General features: G+C 46.7%; 1 protein-coding gene across 1 annotated transcript in view; it reads left to right on the top strand.

The window, feature by feature from the left end:
- The window catches only part of LOC309351649 (uncharacterized protein), a gene marked incomplete at its 3' end in the record, with an annotated part of 37,497 nt that overhangs the window by 16,239 nt on the left and 1,247 nt on the right, over positions 1 to 20,011 (top strand). Inside the window, exons 3-5 of the mRNA XM_081879436.1 lie at positions 607 to 751; positions 1,287 to 2,041; positions 17,372 to 19,597. Coding sequence (XP_081735562.1) covers positions 1,417 to 2,041; positions 17,372 to 19,597 — 2,851 coding nt within the window. The 5' untranslated portion in view covers positions 607 to 751; positions 1,287 to 1,416. The remainder of the gene's footprint in view (positions 1 to 606; positions 752 to 1,286; positions 2,042 to 17,371; positions 19,598 to 20,011) is intronic.

The following is a 20,011-nucleotide window of genomic DNA, read 5'->3' as shown; positions in this document are numbered from 1 at the left end:
GTTCGACAGTGGAATTTGCTGCCAAGGAGTGTGGTGGAGTCTCCTTCTTTCGAGGTCTTTAAGCAGAGACTTGACAACCATATGTCAGGAGTGCTCTGATGGTGTTTTGGCAGGGGGTTGGACTCGATGGCCCTTGTGGTCTCTTCCAACTCTATGATTCTATGATAATAATGAAGCCAATCTCGTACTTTAGTTTTTAATCTGTCAAAGCTCTGCAGTTTTAATCTATCTCCATCCTGCTCCAAAATTTCCCAATGTTTCGGCCAATTTGTCTCCATATTAAGTTTTTTCAGAGCCTTAGCCTCCATTGGTGACAGCCACCTTGGCGTTTTACTTTCAAGCAAGTCCTTATATCTCATCCAACTGTCTTAGAGAAGCCACTCTGGATTTCTGTAGGTTTTCCTCCATAGCATTTTCTTATCTTGAAGATAACTCAAGAGGAAGTGAGGGAGTGCACCAAAGTATTACAACCAGAGTTTTCCTTCTCGATGGGCTCCCTTCCCTGGTTGACGAGCCCTATCTGCCCTCATTTCCTCTGCAGAATGGGCATAATCTGTCTTCTTGACTGTGGGATTCACTGTTGTTCTCCTCCTCTCCATCCACCAGGGCCTTTCTTCACCTGCAGCAGAATTCCCCAACCCACCAAGGATTTGAGACCCATCAGGTATCCTCAACTGGTTTAGCTGGCTGGTTGAAGGCGTACCTGGGATTGTGGCCCCTGTTCCATGCTGACAGCTTCTGGAAGCCACAGGTGAGAGCTGAGTGGAGGGTGAGGACCAATGATGGATAAATTACCCCGTAAGGTGCATGACATTTCCCCCACCAGAGGTACTAACGCTCTCCTAACACCCCATGACATTGTATTATTATAATATTTAAGACAGAACAGGAATAAATTCATGTCCACAGAAATAACACAACTTCACTCCCTTGGTGAATCAATATTACATTTTCAAGGTACTACACATTCCACTAAGTACAGTTTATCTATTTGCATTGAATATCCTGCTTTTCAGTGTCAGTTTTGGATAGTTCTTCGTCAGAAGACGTACACAAGATCAGACTGCAAATCATTCTTTAAAAAATCAAGCTGCTTTATTAATTGAGGAATTTGAAAGTTGCTCATGAATTACTATCATTTGGTGACATTGCAACTTCATTTCCTAAAAATTGGGAACATGGGTAGGAGGTGAGGGAGTGTAGGAGAGGTTGAAATAGGAGAAGGTGCTAATGGAGCTTGATGTGTTCGCTTTCCAACTTCGTTCTCTTCCTTGAAACCCAAACAGGATTCCCTTTCCTCCCACTCTGAAGAAGGAGATGGAGAAGAAAGTCAAAACTCCAGGGAATGGTGCACCTCCCCCCCCCCCATTAGGAATAGAAATGAAAATGTGTGAAAAGCGGAATATGCTTCATTGAATGAGAACACATAGTTCACATCAACGACCTCCAACAGGGGAGAAACCACTTAAAGGTATGGAGTGTGGGGAAAGTTTCAGTCAGAGTGGATACCTCAGTATACAACAACGGACACAAACAGGGGAGAAACCATTTAAATGCATGGAGTGTGGAAAGAGCTTCAGTCAGAGTGGACAACTTAGAAGACATCAACGGACTCACACAGGGGAGAAACCATTTAAATGCCTAGAGTGTGGAAAGAGCTTTGGTTTCAACGCAAACCTCAATAGACATCAATGGACTCATACAGGGGAGAAACCATATAAATGTATGGAATGCGGAAAGAGCTTCAGTCAGAATGGAGACCTTAAATTTCACCACCGGATTCACACAGGGGAGAAACCATTTAAATGCAAGGAGTGTGGAAAGAGCTTCATTAAGAGTGGACACCTCAATATACATCAGCGGACTCACACAGGGGAGAAACCATTTAAATGTATGGAGTGTGGAAAGAGCTTCTGTTTCAATGCAAACCTTAGAACACATCAACGGATTCACACAGGAGAGAAACCATATAAATGTATGGAGTGTGGAAAGAGTTTCAGTCAGAGTGGACACCTCAATATACATCAATGGACTCACACGGGTGAAAAACCATATAAATGTATGGAGTGTGGAAAGAGATATAGTTATAATGGACAACTTAGAACACATCAACGGACTCACACAGGGGAGAAACCATTTAAATGCATGGATTGTGAAAGAAGCTTTAGTGATAATGGATCCCTCAGAAAACATCAACGGACTCACACAGGAGAGAAACCATATAAATGTATGGAGTGCAGAAAGCGCTTTAGTGATAGTGGATCCCTTAGAAAACATCAACAGACTCACACAGGGGAGAAACCATATAAATGTAAGGAGTGCGGAAAGAGCTTTAGTGATAATGGATCCCTTAGAAAACATCAAAGGACTCACACAGCGGAGAAACCATATAAATGTATGGAGTGTGGAAAGAGCTTTAGTGATAATGGATCCCTTAGAAAACATCAACGGACTCACACAGGAGAGAAACCATTTAAATGTATAGAGTGTGGAAAAAGATTCGGTTTCAATGCAACCCTCCGAAGACATCAACAGACTCACACAGGAGAGAAACCATATAAATGTATGGAGTGTGGAAAGAGCTTCAGGAGGAGTGGACACCTCAATATTCATCAACGTACTCACACGGGTGAAAAACCATATAAATGTATGGAGTGTGGAAAGAGATATAGTGATAATGGACAACTTAGAACACATCAACTTACGCACACAGCGGAGAAACCATATAAATGTATGGAGTGCAGAAAGAGCTTTAGTTATAATGGACAACTTAGAACACATCAACGGACTCACACCGGGGAGAAACCATATAAATGTATGGAGTGTGGAAAGAGTTTCAGTCAGAGTGGACACCTCAATATTCATCAACGGACTCATACGGGTGAAAAACCATATAAATGTATGGAGTGCGGAAAGAGCTTTAGTGCTAATGGATCCCGTAGAGAACATCAAAGGACTCACACAGGGGAGAAACCATATAAATGTATGGAGTGTGGAAAGAGTTTCAGTCAGAGTGGACACCTCAATATTCATCAACGGACTCACACGGGTGAAAAACCATATAAATGTAAGGAGTGCGGAAAAAGATATAGTGATAATGGAAACCTTAGAAAACATCAAAGGACACACACAGGGGAGAAACCGTATAAATGTATGGAGTGTGGAAAGAGTTTCAGTCAGAGTGGAAACCTCAATATTCATAATCGGACTCACACGGGTGAAAAACCTTATAAAGGTATGGAGTGTGGAAGGAGCATTAGTGATAGTGGACAACTTAGAACACATCAACGGACTCACACGGGTGAAAAACCATATAAATGTATGGAGTGCGGAAAGAACTTTAGTGATAGTGGATCCCTTAGAAAACATCAACTGACTCACAGGGGAGAAACCATTTAAATGCTGGAGTGTGGAAAGAGCTTCAATTTCAATGCAACCCTTAGAAGACATCAAGAGACTCACACGGGTGAAAAACCATTTAAATGCTGGAGTGTGGAAATGTCTTCAATCGGAGTGGAAATCTAAGAAAACATCAGCAGACTTACATTGGAGAAACCATTTAAATGTATGGAGTGTCGAAGGAGCTGCAGGCAGAATGGAATCCTTGATTTTCATCAACAAACTCACACAAGAGACAAACCATATAAATGTCAGCAAAGGCGATAAGAGTTTCAGTCCTAGTGGAACATCAACAGACATGCACAGGAAGAACTTCAATATTTGCCACCCTACAAACTATCAACAAACTCAAAGAGGAGAAGCAGTTTAAATGGAAGGATTACAGAAAGTTCTTTCGTTATAATGGAGTGTTTAGGAAACGTTTAGGGAGTCTCACAAGAGAGAACACATTTAGATGTATGGAGCGTGTGGACATGTTCCACTCAGAGGAAATCCGTTTTCCTGCTACAGGGCCAGCTGAGCCTGTTTCTCTTGTCATTATCTCCAACTAGGTAACTCCTGTCTAATCTGCTCTGTGTCTGTGTCTCTCCCTGCTTCTGAGACCACTGGAAACGAGGGGGGCCGTTTCTCCCCCTCCAGCTCCTCTTCTGAGGAAAGCTGATCTGCTTGAGAATGGATTCCCCCATATTTGGCTTCAGACCATTCCCTGACAAAACACATTGCCCTGTGTTGTTCCAGCCTCTTTCCTCCCTTGCTCCCTTCTGCCGGTTTGTGTGCCTGACTTAGATTTCCTGTCTGCTAATTTTTTTTACTATTGAAACTGGATTTGCTCTCAGGAGCTAAGTTTTGTGCCTCACTGGGGACCAATGAGAACTGTATGCTTTGAAGGCTCAGTAAAGTATTACTGAAGAAGTCCTGATGCTTCTGTGTGTGTTTTTGACCTCAGTGTGGGTCTTGCTCTACATGTGGCCCCTACTCCGGTTATACTTAGCTCATGCCCTGGAGTTGCTCTACTCAAACATGCAAGATGGTTTTTGCCGCAAACTCACCCCCACCACTGCATGATCTCCAAACACTTCTTCTTCTCCTCCAGAACTTCATCCCTGCCTCCTGCGCGTTCTGAAGAAAACTTGAAATACTGAAATTGAATGGGAGATTTCCCCACAAGCCTAATTTCAAGAGGGGGAAGGAGGGGCTGCAGGTACGAAGGAAGTGATAATGGAAGACTTAGAAAACATCAACGGACTCACACAGGGGAGAAACCATTTAAATGTATGAAGTGTGGAAAGTGCTTCAGTCAGAGTGTACACCTCAATATACATCAACGGACTCACACAGAGGAGAAACCATATAAATGTATGAAGTGTGGAAAAAGCTTTAGTGATAATGGAAAACTTAGAAAACATCAACGGACTCACACAGGGGAGAAACCATTTAAATGTATGGAGTGTGGAAAGAGCTTCTGTTTCAATGCAAACCTTAGAACACATCAACGGATTCACACAGGGGAGAAACCATATAAATGTATGGAGTGTGGAAAGAGCTTTAGTGATAATGGACAACTTAGAAAACATCAACGGACTCACACAGGGGAGAAACCATTTAAATGTATGGAATGTGGAAAGAGTTTCAGTCGGAGTGGACACCTCAATATACATCAGCAGACACACACAGGAGAGAAACCATTTAAATGTATGCAGTGTGGAAAGAGCTTTAGTGATAATGGAAACCTTAGAACACATCAACGGACTCACACAGGGGAGAAACCATTTAAATGTATGGAGTGTGGAAAGAGCTTTAGTGATAATGGACAAATTAGAAAACATCAACGGACTCACACAGGGGAGAAACCATATAAATGTATGGAGTGTGGAAAGAGCTTCAGTCAGAGTCGACAACTCAATATACATCAACAGACACACAAAGGAGAGAAACCATTTACATGTAAGGAGTGTGGAAAGAGTTTTAGTGATAATGGAAAACTTAGAAGACATCAACAGACTCACACAGGGGAGAAACCATTTGAATGCCTGGAGTGCGAAAAGAGCTTCAGGAAGAATGAACACCTTATAAAACATCAGCAGACACACAGGGGAGAAGCTGTTTAAATGTATGGACTATGGAAGGAGCAGCAGTCAGAGTGGAACCCTTGATTTATGTCAACAAACTCACACAAAAGCCAAACAAAAGTAGATAGAGGTTCAGTCCTAGTGGATGTTCTAAATCAGCAGACTCATGGACAGGAAGAACTTTAGGAGTTGAATCCCTTAAAACCATCAACAAACTCAAAGAGGAGAAGCAGCTTAAATGAAAAGATTGCAAAAAGTGCTTTATTTAGAATGGAGTCTTCCAGAGACTCTCACATCTAAGAACCCATTTAGATGTATGGAGTGTGGGACGTCTTCCTCTCAGAGTCCACTCTTTTCTTCATAGAAATGAACTCAGGAGGAAATCAGTCTTTAACACATGTTGTGTATGTGAAGTTCTGGTATTTATGTGTAAAACTGTAAAGTAATGAAATATTGAAGGCAATGTCAAACAATGTGATTATGATCTAAGATGTAAAGTCCCTTTCGATAGAGAAGGGGTGAGGGTTTATCTGGATTTCTGGTGGTTAGTGAGGGCTGGGCGATATATTGTCCCATACTGGTTTCTTGACCACATCGTGATAACCTTCCAAAAACAATTGATATGGCAACACACCACAGATCACAGAGTGTGTTTCTGGGATGCTCATTTGCCTGGAAGCAGCCGGCAGAAAGCTTTGCTTTGTGAAGCCCCTGAATATGCCGAGTTGCTGACTTCCCTCCCAGACGACAGGGAGCGAAAGACACACATCCTTTGCCCTGTGTCATTCCACCCTCTTTCCTCCCTTGCTCCCTTATGCTGCTTTGTGTGCCTGACTTAGATATCCTGTGTTCTGTATTTTTTTACTGCTGAAACTGGATTTGCTCTCAGGAGCTAAGTTTTGTGCCTCACTGGGGACCCAGTGAGAACTGTAGGCTTTGAAAGCTCAGTAAACTATTCCTGAAGAAGTCCTGCTGCCTCTGTGCGTGTTTTTGACCTCAGCGGGGGACTTGCTCTACACGTGGCCCCTACCCTGCTGCTACATGCCTCATGCCCTGGAGTTGCTGTACTCAAGCATGGAAGACGGATGCATCTGTGTGTGACTGGTTTTTTTGCACCAAACTCTGTCACCCCACCACCGCATGATTTCTGAACACTGCTTCTTCACCAGAACTTCTCCCTGCCTCCTACGCATTCTGAAGAAAACTTAAAATACTGTGGGAGATACCCCACCCCAAGCCTTATTGCAAGAGGGGGAAAGAGGGGCTGCAGGTACCAGGGAAGTCTCCTGGGGGGCCCATCTTCCCTCACGAACCCCATGGAGCAACCCCAGAGTTCCTGCTTATTCTGGTGTTTGGGGAAGATAGTATTTTTCCATAGTCCCAGAAGTTATTATTCTTCCTGTCAGAGGACCAGTGTGCATATTATTATCGTAATGAATTTACTGTTGTTGCTGCTGTTGCTGTCATGGGCTGGCTGGGCGAAAGGGGGGGGGGGAGGCCCAAGCTGGGGAACCTTCAAGGGAAGAAGGCTCGGAGTCCGGGTCTTGTAGGCCCCCTAAGTCTATCAAAACTCCTAGGTCTGGCCAATTAAAGGCTGATATGGGAGCCTTTGGGGGCCAGGTCGGTTCTTTCATTTTCTCCTCTCCTCTGGAAAAGTGCTCTTTCTTTTGGGGTTTGATTACTTCTGCCTCCTTCAGTGCCCACTGCACCATCAGCGAGGTGCAATACTGTCCTTTCAACTTCTGTAGCCACGTAGGGCTCTCTCTCAGGACTGCTACCCAGGAGTCTGCATATGCAAACTGCTCCGAACATCCAGGGTGTTTTGTCACGCTTCTAAAGACCTGGTTGGTTTGCTCAAGGTCCTACAAGCCCGGGGGGGGGGGGCTGTCCGCAGGGAGTTCTCACTTCTTTGGGGTTCATCGCTCCACCATATTTGCATTTGAATTTGCCAAAATTATTCACCATGCCTTGTAATGGAGTCCATTCCTCCTGTGAGTGTGACCCCCCCCCATTATGCCCTCCTGCTTAAGTTGCACACAAGGGGGACTCCCTGCCCTTCCAACATGTTGCAGATAAAATAAAAGGTGGGGCGAAAGCCTTTTGAAAAGAGACTGGTGGCCAGCAAGGCTGACAGTCATAAAGCCTATAGAAAGAAAAGACTCATAAGGAAATGCCCCCCTCGGCTGCACAGCCTGCCAGTCCTGGGCAGAGAACTCGCAGTTGTGCCAAGGGGGGAAAGAGCACGATCTCTGTAGCCCCCAGCCCTCAGCCGGAGAGGAGCCTTCAAGCAAAACACAAAGTGAGAAAACTTTCCCCTCTTTCCTCACAGCCTCAGTCCATCTTGGCCAAGAAAGAGACAATAAAATACATAGACATACATGGAGCTGGGAGCCTCTTGTTGCAGGGGGGGGGTCCCCCCCCACACAGCTGGCCCTCCAGCCCCAGCTCCCCTGGCTGAGCTGGAGACAAAAACGTCAATGCAAAGCACACAAAAAGAAAGCTCTTTCCCCAAAAAGTGCAATTTTAACTGCTAGCAAAACACACAGAGCAGCCCTCCCCCTTTTGCCTGAGACACACACAGAGCCACAGCCCACGGCTCCCTCCATTTCAAGGAATGGGGGTCCTGCACAGCCATGGTGAGCCATGAAAGGGTTAACGGGCGTGAGGGACGCCTGGATAGAGACCCCCCTGTCCCTCCCCTGCTCGTTTTGGGGGCCCCCTCCAGACGGAGAGATGGGGGTGCAGGGCGATGGGTGAGCCACGCCAAGGGGGGCCTCTGGGTTCAGGGGAGACTCTGGGACAGAGGGAGGGAGTCGAGGAAGTGGGGAGGGGGAGCATCCCTGGGGCAGGGAAGGGCAGCAATGGTGGGGGGGAGAGCCAGGAAGACCAGTCTTTGGGGACACGTCTCCATCATGGTGTAGCAGGAACCCCCCACCCCAATCATTCAGTTTGTACAAACTTCACACACACTCACACTCACACTACATAAGCTATGCTTCTGTTATAAATTCATAGAAAATCAACCATACATCGGTTTTGCACTGTTCCACTTTTATTTTACTCCATGAAGGAAGGAATACAAAATGGGGAAGGTTTGATACAGGGCAGCCATAATCCCTTCACCATCCCAGCACATCCACAGGAGCCCTGCCCAGTTGCTATGCCAACCCTAATGGTCCTGGACAGAAGACAATCAAGATCACAAAGAACTTGCATATGGGAGTGGATTCAGCATGGACTGGAACAAAGGACACTGATCAGATCTTCCCTCAGGGGGAAGAAACTGCCAACTCCCCTCTGTCACCTGGAAAGTAGTCATGGGGAGGGGGAGAAGGAAACCAGCCAGGTGACAGGACACTCAGGTTACCACTGCAACTCCTCCCTCAACCCCTCCTTTCTGTAATGTATGCATGATGTTTCTGGGGGTGGGCTTGACCTAGAGGAGGGGAATTTCAAAAGTTTTTATAAGGTCTTGCACACCATTTTTCTGTGTCTTTCCTCTCACCTGCAAGTGAGGGGAGCACCCTGTTGCAACAGTCAATAAAGGCCAAGCCTACAGGCTGCTGATTTGCTCCAATTTACTCTGGTTGGTGTCTTTACTTTTTGTCCAAAGGAGCCCTCAGATTTTTCCGGTAACAGTTTGCCGACCATGCTCAGGGACACTTGGTCCTCCTGTGAAGGTGAGGGGGGAGATAGAGGGGATCGGGCGCCACTGGGCAACCTTAGCCTAGGGATCCTTCTTCCTCTCCCTGCCTCCTCTTTGCGGGCGGTAATCAATCGTCACCAAAAGCCCAACCAGGGGGAGCAAAGGCGAGGTCAAGCCGGCTAAAGAGAAAGGATCCCGGGATCCACGAGTGACATCAACGAACGTGAGTATGGTTTGAAGTAAATACATTGGGAGGGGGGTGGAAGAAGCAGCGTCCCCACGACAGCCAGACTTTCCTTCTTTCATTTCTGACGTTGCCCCTCGGAGTCTGCTGGGAGCGTCTTAAACTCTCCCCTTTTCTCCCCCGATTTCCTTTTCGGAGTGTGGCCAGGGAAATCGTGGAACTTTGCTGTTTTCCGACGTTACCTCTCGGAGTCGTCCAGGAACGTCTTAATCTCTCTCTCCTTTTCTTCCCCCGTTTTCTTCTCGGAGTTTAACCAGAGAAAGCGTGGCACTTTGTCATTTCTCTGACGTTTTCCCTCAGAGTCATCCGGTGGCGTCTTTCAAAAGTATTTTAACGCAAGGTCATTTGCTTCCTTTCAAACCTTGGTTGTTTTCTCGGACCCCGATCTGGCACTGCATTGCGCAGGCGTTCAGTAGGGGACTCCAAACTTAGTCTCAAAGGCTAGGCAGGAGACTGTTGTGGATGGCAGAGGGGGAAATTGTCTTGTAAGCAACGCTGAGGTAATTCTGGATCCGTGGTTTATTTTCCGGGCAGAGGGACTCGTGGTTTAGTTTCCGGGCAGAGGGACCCGTGGTTTGTTTTCCGGGCGGAGAGACCCGTGGTTTTCCAGGCTAGGGCCTGTGGTTTCCTGACAAATTGCTTGTAGTTTACTGGTAGGCAGGGATTGCTTTAGCTGAAAGATAACTTGAATACTGATAGAATATTATTTTCTCTACCCCCCTTCTTTATCCCTTTCTTGTACCCGTTCTTCTATCTCCTAGTGTAATCTACTGAGCAACACCCCCCCCCCTCTTTATTAGAGGGAAATGGGAGCTCACTAAACACCCTAGCTGGACTCCTCCTGGCAACAAAGTTTCCATGAAGCCTTTTTGCCCCAGAGAGGATTCTAATATGCCCCTCCAGCATGTCATCTCCAATTGGAAAAAATAAAATAAAGGGGCAAAATGGTCTTTCCAAGTACAAAGTACGAGACCATTGTAACTTTTAGTGGGTGGCTTAGGCCCACCACCTGGAACCCAGGGCACAGCGGCCACCTCAGGGATCCTTCAACAAAATCAAGAGTGTGAACCCTTAGGGAGAGAAAACATGAAACCGTAAACTTAATGGTGCTCAGAAGGCAGTAGATATAATAACAGCCCAGCCTGAGAACCCACGCATTAGAGATCTTAGTTTCTCTTAAAATAAAAAATAAATGAATAAGAGATGTACTCAAAGATTTGGAAATATTTAAAGGGTTCGTGTTTACATTGGCTTCGACATCCACAGACTGTTTTAAATGCACATAGTTTTTAAATTGCAAGCTTGCTTCAAAATTTTAAATCTAAGGAAGCCATGTTGGGCCTCATCAATCTTAAACAGGACCAAAAAAAATAAAATAATAATAATTAGAATGAAGTGTGCAAATGTCTGTTATTTGAGAGAGGCTCCAAAGAGTCTTCCTCCGAGTAGATCAGGGAGGATGTGGGTGGCGCTGTGGTCTAAACCACAGAGCCTCGTGGTCTTGCTGATCGGAAGGTTGGCAGTTTGAATCCCCGCAATGGGGTGAGCTCCCCTCGCTCTGTCCCAGCTCCTGCCAACCTAGCAGTTTGAAAGCACACCAGTGCAAGTAGATAAATAGGTGGCGGGAAGGTAAACAGTGTTTCCATGTGCTCTGGTTTCTGTCATGCACCAGAAGCGGTTTAGTCCTGCTGGCCACATGACCAGGAAGCTGTTTGTGGACAAACGCCGGCTCCCTCAGCCTGAAAGCGAGATGAGCGCCGAAACCCCATAGTCACCTTTGACTGGACTTAACCGTCCAGGGGTCCTTTACCTTTCTTACCTTAATAAAATATCAGGCATAGCAGCCGCTTTGATCCAGCATTACTTTGGTTGGTCTCTGTTAGTTTCTCTGACTGTTGGGAGACCGACTGTTTCCTAGACGGGCTCCTCGTGCATCCCTTAAGGAGGAGGAGCTGTTTTACGATCTTCTCCACCATCATCCCTGAGCACTGGTCTTGCTAGCTTGGGGTGATGGCAGCTGTCATCCAAAAACAGCTGGAGACCCAGATTTGGGAAACCCTGTTCACCTTGAAGGAGAAAGGAGGGCTCACCTGCATCTGGAGGAATGCCAGGTAAGCCCTGCAGGATCAGGCCCAGGGGGCCCCTGTGCAAGGGCCACAGATTCCCCACACGTGAAGAAGCTATAGGAAAGGAGGGGAGGCAGGAGGAGAGGGTGGGGGAGGAATAACTGAGAATGAACTTCTGGAGCCTGGGCAGCCCCCTCCCCACCTGCTCCCTGAAGGTTTCCCAAGCCTCTCCCCTTTTCATTTCAAGGACTGGGGGACCTCAGCATCCCAGGGTTGATTTGCTCTGGGGGCGGGGAGGGAGAGCTATTTTTTTTGCTGAGGGCAGGAGTCACACTGCTGTCACATTGTGTTGTGTCTGGCTTTTAGGTAAGGGAGTGAGGCTCAGGTGGGAAAGAGTTGAGAAGGAAAATATCCCGGGGTGTGGATTTACTCCGCTGCCCATCTCCTCAGGGTGCCACTCCCCGGGGGTCCCTCCGGTCAGCAAAAGAAGGAGAATCCAGCCAAGTTAAAGATGCAAACGGCGGTCAGTTGACCTCATCTTTTTTTGTTGCAACAAGGTTCAAACACATCAAGATTAGGAACCCTGATCATATGGTTGCATGAATTTTTAAAGACCTCTCCCCATTTCCCACAATACATTTCTTTGGCATTCAGAAACATGAGCCCGTCACCCACCCCTGTCAACAGCCCCAGTTTCCCACACCTTTCCCCCAAAGTACCATAATAATCCATAATCCGATGGATTTCTGCCTGGGGCATGTGCTGCCCTGGATCGCCTCCTGCCTCCTAAGGGATTATGGAGTCAGGGGGAGCCCTGGAGACCCCAATTCCAGAGGAGTCATTAGGCGTAGTGGAGAGTCGGAGGCTGTGGTGGGGACTTGGGGTTTTGGTGGAGTCGTATAACTGTCCCCCCCCCCCCATCCTGGTCTGAAGAGCACCAATACCTAAAACACGGGCGCACGGCTCGTGGCGTAGAGTGGGGGAAGGCAGGATTTTGCAATATAAACATTGTGGGGTGGGGGACCCCAATTTGTAATTGGATTGCCAGCATCAGCCCCTCCCCCGCTCTCCTGATCTACAGGAGGAAAACGGGAAGGGAATAACCTTCCTCCGCGCCCCCTCTCTATTCCTCCCCTCCCCTCCCGGCACATCCTCCTCCCACCCCGCCCCACAACCCCAAATCCCCTCCCCAATATGTTGCTCCTCCTCCTCGCCATCCGACCTCTGTTCCGGGTATAGGGGGGATGAGCCCCCCTCCCAAACTCCCTGCTTCTCCCGGAAGAGGAGCTTCTGCGCCGGATTGTTGCTCTGCACCGAAGCTCTAGGGGCGCGATCTTTCGGAAAGGGGAGGAGGGGCAGCAGGGGAGGAGACCCCCCCACCCCCACCCCGTGGATGTTGCAGGAAAGGAAAGGAGAATCCGGAGCGAGGACAAAGAGGTAAAGGGGTTGCGGGGGGAGGGGAGAAAAGGACCCAGAGACCCCCCCCCAGCTCCCAAAAGCATCTTCCGTGGGCCCCTAGGCGCCTTGGCAGCGCCGGACATGGGGCCCCCACCCAGGGGGTCCCCAGGGGGTCCCCACGAAGTCGTCCTTGCCCCGTTTCCCCACACAGGCATCCCTGGGGCCATGTGAGATCTGCACGGAGAAAGGCGGGCCATGAAAGGGTTAACGGACGCGAGGGACGCCTGGATAGAGACCTCCGTGTGGCTCGTGTTGGGGGGGGGGTTGTCCTCTGGATGGAGAGATGGGGCGGGAAGGGCGAGGGGTGAGCCCCGCCAAGGTGGCCTCTGGGTGCAGGGGAGACTCAGGGAAAGAGGGAGGGGTCGAGGAAGTCGGGGGGGGAGCATCCCTGGGGCGGGGAAGGGCAGCATTGGGGGGGGAAAGCTAGGTAGACTAGTCTTTGGGGCTTATCTCCATCATGGCGCCCGCCGGGATTCCCTGGAGGGGCCGCATTGGCTTCTCCCTCCCGCCCAAGAATTGGCCACCCCTTCAAGGTGACCAGAGAGGGAATCCCTGGAAAGTGGGAGGGGGGTCCTGTCCCCCCTTCCTTTCCTTCCTGCAATCTCCATCCTCTGCCTGCCCCCATAAGCCCCTGCCCAGACACAACGCTTCTGCCCAGTCCAACCATTGTTCCCCTGGAGAGGAGAGGAAATCCCGCGAGGAAGAGGGGAGGGGGGAGGCCTTCTCAGAAGCAGCTCTTTGTTTCTGCAATCCCACCCAGGAAGCAGCCAGAAGCCTTTTCCTCTCTCTCAGGCTTCCATCTTTAAGTCTCTTTTCCCCTGCCTGGTTCACTGAGGATGCAGAAGATGTACACCTGTCATCAGAAACAGGGGTGCAGAGTCCATCAGGCTTGATATAGAAGTTGCACCTCAAAAGCATTTCTGTTCCTCTTATTTTTGGTAGGCAGTGTCAGAGTGACTGACAAGCTGAGATACAACCCATCAGTATCCGATGATAGTGATTCCATGAATCTTCCCAGTCAAAGGACCCATTTTCATGATAGGCAGTGCCTGGGGCTGGAGGCTCTACATACAAGGTGTGCCTATGCAGGTCAAAGACTGCCAGTATTAGCACAGGTGAGCTGTGTGACCTTCCCAAATTTACAGACTGTATGCGAAAGAGAGTTTGTGGGTGGGATTACAGTTTATGGCAACCCTCTGATTTTCTCCCCCCTTAACATTTCTTGAGATGATATTGCAGTACGAATTTCAAAATAACTACAAAAAATCACAATGTAATAAGAATGATTGCAGTATTTATATCCTGTCCATGTGGTTGGGTTTCCACAGCCACTCTGGGCAGCTTCCAGTACACATAAAAGATATTAAAACATCAAACATTGAAAACCTCCCAATATGGGTCTACCTTCTACTATCTTCTAAATGTCAGATAGTTGTTCATTTCCTTGACCTCTGAAGGGAGGGCGTTCCACAGGGCAGGCGCCACCACCGAGAAGGCCCTCTGCCTGGTTCCCTGTAACCTCATTTCTCGCAGGGAGGTAACCAGCAGAAGCCCCTCAGAGGAGGACCTCAGTGTTCAGAGTGAAGGATGGGGGAGGAGTCGCTACTTCAGGGCTGCAGGGCCGAGGCTGTTTAGGGCTCTAGGTCACAATTCTTGCTCCTCCATAACGATCTCCAAGACCGACATATAATTAGCAGAGTAGGAAAAAACACTCAGAGGCAGCAAAAAATTCATTCAGCAGAGAAATTTAGTACTGAAGGCAAAAGATAGCAAAAACTTAACTTACAGTAAAACCTTAACTTGGTATATCAAAACAGCACTCATGTAAGAAACACACAAGCAGAGTAGAGAATAGCAGAATAGGAAGTGGGACCAGGCGCCTTTCAATACTGTGATTTAAAAACAATTCCATGTCAGAGTAACCTTGGGACTGGATAACAAGCCTGACTCACTCCAGTTTAAACCAGTTTCTTCTGGTTCCCAAAGACAAGCAGGTTCAGCATAATCTCATTACAACTGATCCCACCACCCGCTCTCAGCAGAAAGGAAACTCCCTTATCAGCTAAAATGTTCCAGCTGGAGAAAACACCAGCTTTGAATCACACAAAGTAAAAAAACCACGAGAACCTTTTTGAACCAATAGACTAGGAATGATCTCTATACATTAGATCAATACTTTTCTTTTCCTGAAAAATGTAGCCATGAAACTTAAAGGTCAGCAGCAACAGTTTGAATTGTGCTTGGAAACGCACTGGAAGCCAGGGAAGGTTCTTTAGGACCAATGAAATGTGGTCTCGGTGGCTGCTCCCAGTTACTAGTCTAGCTGCCGCATTCCGGATTAGTTGCAGTTTCCGAGTCACCTTCAAAGGGAGCCCCATGTAGAGCGCATGGCAGTAGTCCAAGCAGGAGATAACCAGAGCATGCACCACTTTGGCCAGCCAGTCTGCAGATTCGTAGAGTCTGCCTTCCACCGGTCCCCCAGGGACAGTGCTTCTGTCTTGTCAGGATCCAACCTAAATCTGTTAGATGCCATCCATCCTCAAACCACCTACAGGCACCAACACAGGGCATTCACTATCCTCACTGGTTCCAGTTTAAAAGATAGGAAGAGCTGGTTATCATCCACATGCATTTGAACACCAGCCCAAACCCCCTGATGATCTCTCCCAGCGGCTTCATATAGATATTAAAAAGCATGGGAAGAGGATAGAGCCCCGATGCACCCCAAAAGTGAGCACTCAGGGGTCAGAACACTCATTCCCCAACACCACTTTCTGGACATGGCCCAGGAGGAAGGAGGGGAAGCACTGCACAGCAGTGCTCCTAGATCCCTAGAGGGTCCAGAAGGATACCATGGTCAAAGGTCTCCAAAGCTGCAGTTTCTGTCGTATGATGAGGCCTGAATCCCGATTGGAAGGATAATGGTGGCAGAAGCTTTCCTCGTCCTGCACGCCCAAAGGCTCCAAGCACAAGACTTTCATTAGCTTTGAAGGGGCCATCGGATAATTGGTGGTCTTTTCTTCAAAACACAAATATTCTGAATACTTTAATTGATGTATGATATAGGAAGTGAGGGAGTGCACCAAAGTATTACGACGAGAGTTTTCCTTCTCGATGGGCTCCCTTCCCTGGTTGATGATCCCCATCTGCCCTCACTTTCCTCTGCAGAATGGGCAGAATCTGCCTTCTTGACTGTAGGATTCACTGTTGTTCTCATCCTCTCCATCCACCAGGGCCTTTCTTCACCCGCAGCAGAATTCCCAAATACACCAAGGATTTGAGACCCATCAGGTATCCTCACCTGGTTTAGCCGGCCGATTGAAGATGTTCCTAGGATTGTGGCCCCTGTTCCATGCTGACAGCTTCTGGAAGCCACAGGTGAGTGCTGAGTGGAGCGTGAGGACCAGTGGTGGATAAATTACCCTATAAGGTGCATGACATTTTCCCCACCAAAGGTACTACCGCTCCCCTAACACCACATGACATTGTATGATTATGATTTTTAAGACAGAACAAGAATAAATTCATGTCCCAAGAAATAACACAACTTCAGGCAATTAGTGAATCAATACTACATTTTCAAGGTACTACACATTGCAGTAACTACGGTTTATCTATTTGCCTTGAATATCCTGCTTTTCAATGTCATTATAGCATAGTCCTGCATCAGAAGACGGGGACGAGATCAGACAGCACATCATTCTTTAAAGAATCATATTGCTTTATGAACATTGATTGAGGATTTAGAAAGTTGCTCATGAATTACTATCATTTGTCATGGCAACTTCATTTCCTAAAAATTCGGAACATGGGTAGGAGGTGAGGGAATGTAGGAGACGTTGAATTAGGAGAAGCTGCTAATGGAGCTTGATGCATTCTCTTTCCCTCAGTTTTCTTCCTTGAAACCAAAACAGGATTTCCTTTCCTCCCACTCTGAAGAAGGAGATGGAGAAGACAGTCAAAACTCCAGGGAATGGTGCACCTTTCGTTTCATTAGGAATAGAAATTAAAATGTGGAATATGCGTCATTGAATGAGCACACATAGTTCACATCAACAACCTCCAACAGGGGAGATACCATTTAAAGGTATGGAGTTTGGAAAGAGCTTTAGTGATAATGGAAAACTTAGAAGACAACAACAGAACAACACAGGGGAGAAACCATTTAAATGCATGGAGTGCGGAAAGAGCTTCAGTCAGAGTGGACACCTCAATATACATCTACGGACTCACACAGGGGAGAAACCATTTAAATGTATGGAGTGTGGAAAGAGCTTTAGTGATAATGGAAGCCTTAGAAGACACCAACGGACTCACACAGGGGAGAAACCATTTAAATGTATGGAGTGTGGAAAGTGCTTCAGTGATAATGGAAGCCTTAGAAAACATCAACGGAGTCACACAGGAGAGAAACCATTTAAATGTATAGAGTGTGGAAAGTGCTTCAGTGAGAATCGAAGCCTTAGAAAACATCAACGGAGTCACACAGGAGAGAAACCATTTAAATGTGTGGAGTGTGGAAAGTGCTTCAGTGAGAATCGAAGCCTTAGAACACATCAACGGACTCACACAGGGCAGAAACCATTTAAATGTATGGAGTGTGGAAAGAGTTACTGTTTCAATTCAAACCTTAGAAGACATCAAAAGATTCACACAGGGGAGAAACCATTTAAATGTATGGAGTGTGGAAAGAGCTTCCGTCAGAGTGGACACCTCAATATACACCAACGGACTCACACAGGGGAGAAACGATTTAAATGTATGGAGTGTGGAAAGAGCTTTAGTGATAATGGAAGCCTTAGGATACATCAACGGACTCACACAGGGGAGAAACCATTTGAATGTGTGGAGTGTGGAAAGAGCTTTAGTTATAATGGAAGCCTTAGAATACATCAACGGACTCACACCGGGGAGAAACCATTTAAATGTATGGAGTGTGGAAAGAGCTTTAGTTATAATGGAAGCCTTAGAATACATCAACGGATTCACACCGGGGAGAAACCATTTAAATGTATGGAGTGTGGAAAGAGCTTTAGTGATAATGGAAGCCTTGGAACACATCAACGGACTCACACCGGGGAGAAACCATTTAAATGTATGGAGTGTGGAAAGAGCTTTAATGATAATGGAAAACTTAGAACACATCAACGGACTCACACAGGGGAGAAACCATATACATGTATGGAGTGTGGAAAGAGTTTCTGTTTCAATTCAAGCCTTAGAAGACATCAAAATATTCACACAGGGGAGAAATCATATAAATGTATGGAGTGTGGAAAGAGCTTCAGTCACAGTGGACACCTCAATATACACCAACGGACTCACACAGGGGAGAAACCATATAAATGTATGGAGTGTGGAAAGTGCTTCAGTGAGAATGGAAGCCTTAGAACACATCAACGGACTCACACAGGGGAGAAACCATTTAAATGTGTGGAGTGTGGAAAGAGCTTTAGTGATAATGGAAAACTTAGAACACATCAACGGACTCACACAGGGGAGAAACCATATACATGTATGGAGTGTGGAAAGTGCTTCAGTGAGAATGGAAGCCTTAGAAAACATCAACGGACTCACACAGGGGAGAAACCATTTAAATGTGTGGAGTGTGGAAAGTGCTTCAGTGAGAATGGAAGCCTTAGGATACATCAACGGACTCACACAGGGGAGAAACCATTTAAATGTGTGGAGTGTGGAAAGAGCTTTAGTGATAATGGAAGCCTTAGAACACATCAACGGAGTCACACAGGGGAGAAACCATTTAAATGTATGGAATGTGGAAAGAGTTTCAGTCGGAGTGGACACCTCAATATACATCAACGGACACACACAGGAGAGAAACGATTTAAATGTATGGAGTGCGGAAAGAGCTTTAGTCATAATGGAAGCCTTAGAAGACACCAACGGACTCACACAGGGGAGAAACCATTTAAATGTATGGAGTGTGGAAAGAGCTTTAGTGATAATGGAAGCCTTAGGATACATCAACGGACTCACACAGGGGAGAAACCATTTAAATGTGTGGAGTGTGGAAAGTGCTTCAGTGAGAAAGGAAGCCTTAGAACACATCAACGGACTCACACGGGGGCGAAACCATTTAAATGTATGGAGTGTGGAAAGAGCTTTAGTTATAATGGAAGCCTTAGAATACATCAACGGACTCACACCGGGGAGAAACCATTTAAATGTATGGAGTGTGGAAAGAGCTTTAGTGCTAATGGAAGCCTTAGGATACATCAACGGACTCACACAGGGGAGAAACCATTTAAATGTGTGGAGTGTGGAAAGTGCTTTAGTGATAATGGAAGCCTTAGGATACATCAACGGACTCACACAGGGGAGAAACCATTTAAATGTGTGGAGTGTGGAAAGTGCTTTAGTGATAATGGAAGCCTTAGGATACATCAATGGACTCACACAGGGGAGAAACCATTTAAATGTATGGAGTGTGGAAAGTGCTTTAGTGATAATGGAAGCCTTAGGATACATCAACGGACTCACACAGGGGAGAAACCATTTAAATGTGTGGAGTGTGGAAAGTGCTTCAGTGAGAATGGAAGCCTTAGAACACATCAACAGACTCACACAGGGGAGAAACCATTTAAATGTATGGAATGTGGAAAGAGTTTCAGTCGGAGTGAACACCTCAATATACACCAACAGACTCATACAGGGGAGAAACGATTTAAATGTATGGAGTGTGGAAAGAGCTTTAGTGATAATGGAAGCCTTAGGATACATCAACGGACTCACACAGGGGAGAAACCATTTAAATGTGTGGAGTGTGGAAAGTGCTTCAGTGAGAAAGGAAGCCTTAGAACACATCAACGGACTCACACGGGGGCGAAACCATTTAAATGTATGCAGTGTGGAAAGAGCTTTAGTTATAATGGAAGCCTTAGAATACATCAACGGACTCACACCGGGGAGAAACCATTTAAATGTATGGAGTGTGGAAAGAGCTTTAGTTATAATGGAAGCCTTAGAACACATCAACGGACTCACACAGGGAGAAACCATTTAAATGTATGGAATGTGCAAAGAATTTCAGTCGGAGTGAACACCTCAATATACACCAACAGACTCATACAGGGGAGAAACGATTTAAATGTATGGAGTGTGGAAAGAG

The sequence above is a fragment of the Podarcis erhardii genome (genome assembly GCF_964252035.2).
Source record: "Podarcis erhardii genome assembly, chromosome: 10".
Lineage (NCBI taxonomy): Eukaryota > Metazoa > Chordata > Lepidosauria > Squamata > Lacertidae > Podarcis > Podarcis erhardii.
This window is presented reverse-complemented; position numbering and strand designations above follow the sequence as displayed.